General features: G+C 39.3%; 2 protein-coding genes across 2 annotated transcripts in view; both read right to left on the bottom strand.

Moving 5' to 3' along the window:
* LOC120548417 (cullin-9-like) overlaps positions 1-453 on the bottom strand; it is an 11,486-nt gene extending 11,033 nt beyond the window's left edge. Inside the window, exon 1 of the mRNA XM_039784681.1 lies at positions 274-453. The gene's annotated coding sequence lies outside the window, so the exon portion shown is untranslated. The remainder of the gene's footprint in view (positions 1-273) is intronic.
* LOC120548416 (kinesin-like protein FLA10) overlaps positions 1-7,028 on the bottom strand; it is a 9,005-nt gene extending 1,977 nt beyond the window's left edge. Inside the window, exons 1-4 of the mRNA XM_039784680.1 lie at positions 6,987-7,028; positions 5,681-5,767; positions 3,973-4,516; positions 3,582-3,716 (exon numbers count right to left, since the gene is read on the bottom strand). Of these exons, the coding sequence (XP_039640614.1) occupies positions 3,582-3,716; positions 3,973-4,516; positions 5,681-5,767; positions 6,987-7,028 (808 nt within the window). The remainder of the gene's footprint in view (positions 1-3,581; positions 3,717-3,972; positions 4,517-5,680; positions 5,768-6,986) is intronic.
* Between the last annotated feature and the right edge of the window lie 472 nt (positions 7,029-7,500).

The raw sequence follows: 7,500 nt of genomic DNA, 5'->3' as shown, positions 1-7,500 counted from the left end.
ATTCTCTATTGTTTGCTTGGTTATAACTATGCCGAATTGAAGAGTGTATTAACATATTCATAAAATATCAAAAATAAATAAAAGTTATGGTTTAAATAGGGGTTTGTACGTACAATTGCGCTTAATTGGCAGGTTTCTGAATGAAGTTTGGTTCTCTCAATCCAGCATCTGGCACATCATTGCTAACAGTGTGTACAGTAACTATGGGCCTGCCCAAATATCCGCCTGGGTCAGGCAGGAAAAGCGGCTCGGCGTCAGGTGAGTTCGGCTTACCTGCCGTGTCACAGACGTTACCCTTCGGTTCTGTCTTGCCACTCGAGCGCAGTTTTCTCTTCCGCCCTAACGTGTCGTTTCCCAGCCTGGAAGTGTTAGTTTTATCGGTATCCACCGGAGGTCCGTGCTGCTGGATGCGCATTTGCGCACTGTGTGACAGGGGTGGCTTCTTCTTCTACGCCTACTTCTTAGTTTTCTCCTTCTTGGTGTTAATTTGACAGTTCGCAAAGCATTGTAAACTGAGCACACCGCCCCCTGCTGTGTGGGTCGGAGAATTAATGAAATGAAATGAAATGAAATGAAATGAAATGAAATGAAATGAAATGAAATTAAATTAAATTAAATGAAATAAAATAAAATAAAATAAAATAAAATAAAATAAAATTATATTAAAATAAAATCCAATAAATTTAAATTTAAATTTAAATTAAATCCTAATACTAAAATAAAATACAATAAATAAATAAAAATAACACAAAAAGTTTAAAAAAATGTTTTAATTAATTAAATTAAAAAGTAAAATAATATAGAATCAGTAAATTATTAAATTAAATTAAATTCTTGACATCCGTAAATTAATAGAATCAGAATCATATCTATTGCCATGTTTTAACTTGTCTCAATATTTGGTTTTATTACAGTTTTTTCCAATTGTCAAACGACAGTGGTCACAACTGGTGTCACCTGTGCAAAACTCTAACTCCAGTCACCTGAACTAAACAGTTCTCATCTCCTGCTAAACTCATTCACAGCAACACAACTCTTAACACACGTCTCAGATCAGGCTCAGTGCAGCCAAACACTCAGAACAATCCTCATTGAAATAACACACACAAACACACACACAGACACACACACACACACACACACACACACACACACACACACACACTGACAGTAAAAACATAGCATCAAACACCAATACAGAAATTACAAACTTTTCATATTTACAGTTTGAATAATTTGAGTGACTTGACACTACTCAATGCTTTCTTTAAAGAAAATATAAAGATTTTATAATATACTAATTTTTACGTAAGGTAAACAAGAAGGAATGAAAATCAGCAGTTTGCTTCAATATAGTATTTTATCTCTAGTAATTTATGGAATTATACTGTAAACAAACTGAAGGTCCATACCAGTACCAGAGACTAGTGACTAATCCTGCCTCTCTCCAGCATCATCACATTGGATGTCTGCATCATCTCTAAATAAAAATGAATGTGGTGTTTCCATTACTTTCACCTCCATTACTTTCTGAAAAACAGTAAGAACACAGTTTTACTATAGTAAAGATATAGTGTTTTTCACATGTTTTTTATAGCTGTGTATATAACCTCAGACATCTTACCTGGACATGTTGGTATCTTTGCTCTTTTACCTGTTTCTCTCAAACAGTACAGTGTATAACTGTCTTGCTCTTATTTGGTGTTTGTGTACAAAAAAAGACTTTCTGATCTTTCTCTGGATAAATACCTTATATGTTCACTAAGTAGTCTAAAACAAGACACCTGCTTAGGCTGTCAGCTAAAATTCCAATCAGCAGTGTTTGATAGGCACCAGACTGAAATCTATTCTGTTTTGAATGTGTGGTTTACAGTTGTGACAGCAGTGTGTTAGCATTTGAACAAAGTGCTGTAAATCTACAGTGTTGTGCACGTTGTTGTTAAAGTCCTGGGATAAGTGTGTAGAGTTTAGAAAACTGTGTTCAAGCAATGAAAAACGATCTAGACTTTGGTCCACATGAACTGCTACTGTGTAGACTGTAGTTAGAGTCTGGTCCACATGTGACTCCAGTTGTGCCCGCTGTCGTTTAGCAATCGGAAAAAAACTGTAACGCTAAAAGTCCTTTAGCCTTGTATGTGACGTGCTTGGTCGGACGTATCTTGGCGTCACTTTTTGACCCTCTGGGCTGCGATGCACATTTAACTGACATATGATAAAAGAACGGGACAGTTAGGTTTAGGAAACGATAGATCACATTAACTTTTAACCCTGCTTACACCAAGCCCTTTCCTGTCACATTAAGACTCACTGTGAGCTCATTCTTCTCTCTATCTGCAAGTCTTCATCTCAAATTAACATCACAACCAGGACCAGAAGCAGGAAGAGCTCCTAAATATATTTAGAGCAGTTTAACACAGTTATAATGGTTATAATGGCATAAAACAAAGAAAAAGGAGAGAGGTAGTTAAGTCCTTTTGATAAACTTTATTTTTTTATTTTTTATTTTTTTAAATAGTAAAGGCAACACATGTATGTGTGTATGCATACAGCAAAAATAATTTGTGACTTTGCATCATTCACATAGAAAAAGTTACATTTATACAAACTTAACCCTTTCGATCTGTCGACTGTGCAACTTTTTATTTTTTGGGATCAAAATATACTTTCTTTTCAACGGTGTTGTCGTGTTTTTTGACACTTCTGTTGCTTTTCCCCAAAGTTTTTTATATGTTTTTTTTGTCACTTCTTACCGAAGTTTTTGTCACATTTTAATTCTTTTTTCCTCACATTTTTGAAGCCATTTCCGACATTGGTCACTCTTTTCAATGTTCTTTTATCATTTTTTCTCTCCAAATGTTATAAAATTGAATAAAACACCCAAATTATATATTCAATGAAAGTACTGAGCTATCTTTTATTTGACTTCTGAAGAGTAATGGTTGTATGGAACCTTCCAGGTTATTTTTTGACAATTTGGTTGAAAGAAATCAAAATTTCTGATATAGAAACGTTTTGAATATGGGTCAAATTTCACTCGAGGACACCAGGAATGTAATTAAGTACATCTACTCCAGAACTGAACTTAAGTCCAAATGTTGAGGTACTTGTAATTTACTTGAGTCTTTTCTTTTCATGCCACTTTCTAATTCTACTCCGCTACAGATGGACATGTACAATGCAATGTTTCTATCCAGTTGGTAGTTTCTTGGCTTAACTTTGGAGATCTGACATCAGACCTGTTGTTGTGTTACACAGACCTTCAGTGGTGATATCTTCAGTGGGATTTCATTCCCAGTGTTAATGAATGGAAACATCTTCTCAGTGAAAGTGTGTGTGAAGGTGTGTATGTGTGTGTCAGTATCAGGATCAGAGAACGACAGCTTTCCTCTGTTCCAGTCCAGAGTCACTCTGATCCTCTGGAGCTGCTTCTCAAATGGGAGATCAATATCTGGAGCTGGTGGAGACACTGCTGAGTATTTACCTTCACTGAACCCTGTTCCCCATAATTCAGACTTTATGTCTTCCTTCCTCTGGACAGACTCTGCTAACACACCCAGTATCCAGTGTGTACTGTCTCCAACCTCGACATCCCAGCTGTGAGTTAAAGCCCTCAGAGCCCAGGACAGACCAGTGATAATCAATCCTCTCTGGATTATCAGGAAGCTGCTGTTCCTCTCCTAGTCTCCCACTGGTCAGATCTTCAGACAGGATGAGTTCTGGATGAGCAGTGTTTGGGTCCAGAACCAGAGGAGTGTAGGAGACCATGTCCTTCATCTTGTTCCAGATGTTGAAGCTCATGTTGCCCAGGTGTTTGGCCTCGTCTATCAGAGCTCCTGAGAGCAGCTGTGGATCCTCCAGCAGGGGGCTCTGCTGGACTCTTTCCACTGCAGCCTTGTAGTTGATCAGGAATGAGACGTCTTCAGCTCTCAGCTGCTCCTCTGTGGGCTCTGACTGTGTCTGAAAGAGCTGCTATCTCTCTGCTCAGAGCCTCCATCTTCTCCTTCATCCTCTGACTCTTCTGCTCCTCTTCCTCCCTCAGTGCAGCCATCCTGGCCTCCTCTTCCTCTTCTAGAAACCGGTGAAGCTTCTTAAACTGATCCTTAATCTGCGTCTCTGTGCGTCGGGCCTGGACCTTCAGGTGTTTTGCCGTTTCATCAAACTTCACTTTAACTCGTTCAAAAACCTTTAACTTCTCCTTTAAGGGCTCCAGAGCTTCCTGAATTTCCTTCTTGTGTTGTCGTGCAGCTTCATCGATGGGTCTGAATCTGAGAGCCTCTGAAGCTCTCTGATCTCTCTGCTGTACGAACCTCTCACACAGCTTCTTTAAGTCCAGGTTACGAGGTGGTTCTGGCCTGTCTGATCTTTTCCTACAAACAGGACACTCCTGTGCCTGTTTCTCCACCAGGTCTTTACAGAAGCTGTGGCGACAGAATAACAGGATCTCTAAAGACTTCACAACAGACTGAACAGCAGAAATCCTCCTCTGCCATGGAAGCCATTTTGTCTCTGAGAGCAGCTGAAAACAGCAGAAACAGCAGATGTTAAAACAGGAAGTCAGTTGGGTTTCCTTCCCTCGCACACGGGACAAGTTTACCTTCAGGGCTGTCTGCCACAAGGGTTTATTTTAACCCAAACCACTATCTTTTCCTAAACTAGTGTTATCAAAACCTAAGAGATTTCCGGCAGAAAGCCCAGAAGGTAAACTTCTCCCGTGTGCCCCTCCCTGCTGCAGAAAGTTGCCTCAGTTACTTTAACTTTAAGTGTTTTTCAGTCTGCAGCGGATTACAGTTAAAGTATTTTCAGAGATGTATAGTAACAAAGTAGAACTACTTAACTACTGTACTTAAGTACTAAAAGGCTGTATCTGTACTCTACTCTCCTACTTCAGTACATTTTTTATGTTTCTGCATCGTTACAACCAATCACCGTGACTTTGGTGCGACTCGCAATTTTGACCTATCATCGCAACTTTTCCACAAATTTGACCAATAACCGGAGTTTCCTGTGTCTTCAACCAATCCCAGCAGTCCCACGTGCCAGACTTCGTATCAGTATGTGACTGAGAGCCACTGACCAGGCGGGAGTTAGAACGGGATGATGCAACACACGGACATCGCCAAATTAATTTCCTCGTTTCTGATATGAAGACATCTCGAACATCTCACATTTACCAACAAAACGTAAGAAGACAAAACATTTCAGACCGTCCTGCCAACCTGTACACATTTCAACAACAATGTACACTGTAATGTTTTTTCACCCTATAAGCTGCTGCTTACTGCTGCTCAGTAACCCCCCCCCCCCCTCCAAGACATACAGATAGACAGGATGACCTAAATAGTTAAAGTCCAATAAGTACTTTATCAAACTGTATGAATGTGTGTCCCAGGCCAGGATAGAAAATTAACTAACAATGTAAAGATCAACAAGCCACTGACACATAATGTTCAAATTTAATTCATTCAATAAATTATCTGTTAGAGGCGTTCAGAGAATAGTAGGACCCAAATGCAGAGACATGTAGGCATTGAATAGTTTTGAGGATTTAATAACCAATGATGCAAAACAACAAAGGAAGTCCTGAGGCAAACAGGCATGCAAAAACAAGTTCCAAAAAATCTGAGAAAACTAAAGAGATCAAAACCACAAGGAACTCAGCGACAGGGAAAATGCAACTCACCCTAAACAGTTCAATGATCTGACACAAGACAAAGACAACACAGAGACTAAATACAAGAGGTAACGAGATGAAACAACAGTGAAACAGCTGAAACACATCAGGGTGGGGGGGCGCTGATAATCACAAAGGCGGGAAACACAAGGCAGGAAGTAAAACAAAACATGACAAGGGCGAAAATCAGACTACAAAATAAAACAGGAAACTGAAACATACACAACCATGACAAAATCCACCAGCAGTTTTCATATACAATCCGGGGAAGAAATTTTGACAGTGTGCCCACTACTTGGTGCACACCCGAATAACCCTAGCTAAGTATTAATAGCAGTAGCTGCATTGACATACATAGCTCACACTGTGAGACAGAGAGAGAGAATACAATTGTTTAACAATAGCAAGAGGGAATGGATGGATGGGCTTACAAGACATCACAAATGCATACAGGTCAAGACCAGAGTACAGCGTAGTAGCACTTACCCTTTCTTTTGATTTTTGAGTCTGGTGGGTTTAGGATGCTTAAATTACTGATTATTTACATAGAGTGTGGTGGGTTTAGGATGCTTAAATTACTGATTATTTACATGGTGTGTGGTGGGTTTAGGATGCTTAAATGACTGTTTATTTACATGGAGTCTGGTGGGTTTAGGATGCTTAAATTACTGATTATTTACATGGAGTGTGGTGGGTTTAGGATGCTTAAATTACTGATTATTTACATGGAGTCTGGTGGGTTTAGGATGCTTAAAATGACTGTTTATTTCCATGGAGTCTGGTGGGTTTAGGATGCTTAAATTACTGATTATTTACATGGAGTCTGGTGGGTTTAGGATGCTTAAATTACTGATTATTTACATGGAGTCTGGTGGGTTTAGGATGCTTAAATTACTGTTTATTTACATGGAGTCTGGTGGGTTTAGGATGCTTAAATGACTGATTATTTACATGGAGTCTGGTGGGTTTAGGATGCTTAAATGATTCTTTATTTACTGATCTCGAGTTTGTAGTCGTTCATTTGTTTGTCAAAATAAAACCAAAACTCAAAAAAACAAATAAATGACTTGTTTCCTCAATATTCCTTTCCAAAACCAAAAGGAAAGAATGGATAACTGTAAATGTAAATGGGTTTTTCCCATTTACAATTTTGTGCTCAAATGAAAAATGGAAAAAACGGGTTAACGTAATTTTTATTTGACGCAAGATGCATGACCCGGATGTGACCTTAATTAGGATCAGAGTCCGCCAAACAAACGAGAGGTCAAGACAAGAAGTAGTGACATGGCCGGACTGGATGAATATTCCGACTGACCCTGCGTTCATGCCTCCTGGGAATAACAGACATCGCCCCCATGGTTACGTTGTTTTTCCGACTGGCAGCGTTCACAGGGTCGAGATGCGTGTTCTTCTTCTTCTGTTATATTGGCCATTTGGCATAACAACTTTTTGCATGACTGCCACCAACAGTTGGCCGTAGCCGAGAGCATCAGGTGGTGAAAACATGGAGACACAATAACAGAAGATTTTCTGCTGTTTTCTTATCCGAGCATCCAAACAGCCCATCGCCAGATGTGTGTTTGTGTTATCTGCAGTACAACCAATGGGAAAAGACACGGATAATGTGTGTTTTTTTATACATAGGCCTATTTATGAATAATTTGAAACATATTATGTCTGTGTATGTTTCTTGGCAGAGGCATTTGTCCACAATAAACAGTTTATTATCATTAAAATATGTTCAGTGAACCAAAGTCGCCTCCATCAAAAGTCAGTTGTCAACAACGCGTCACCAACTGGGGAACTCGGTTAGCAAAATCCAGCCCGAG

This window comes from Perca fluviatilis, chromosome 19, assembly GCF_010015445.1.
Source record: "Perca fluviatilis chromosome 19, GENO_Pfluv_1.0, whole genome shotgun sequence".
Taxonomy (NCBI): Eukaryota; Metazoa; Chordata; class Actinopteri; order Perciformes; family Percidae; genus Perca; species Perca fluviatilis.
This window is presented reverse-complemented; position numbering and strand designations above follow the sequence as displayed.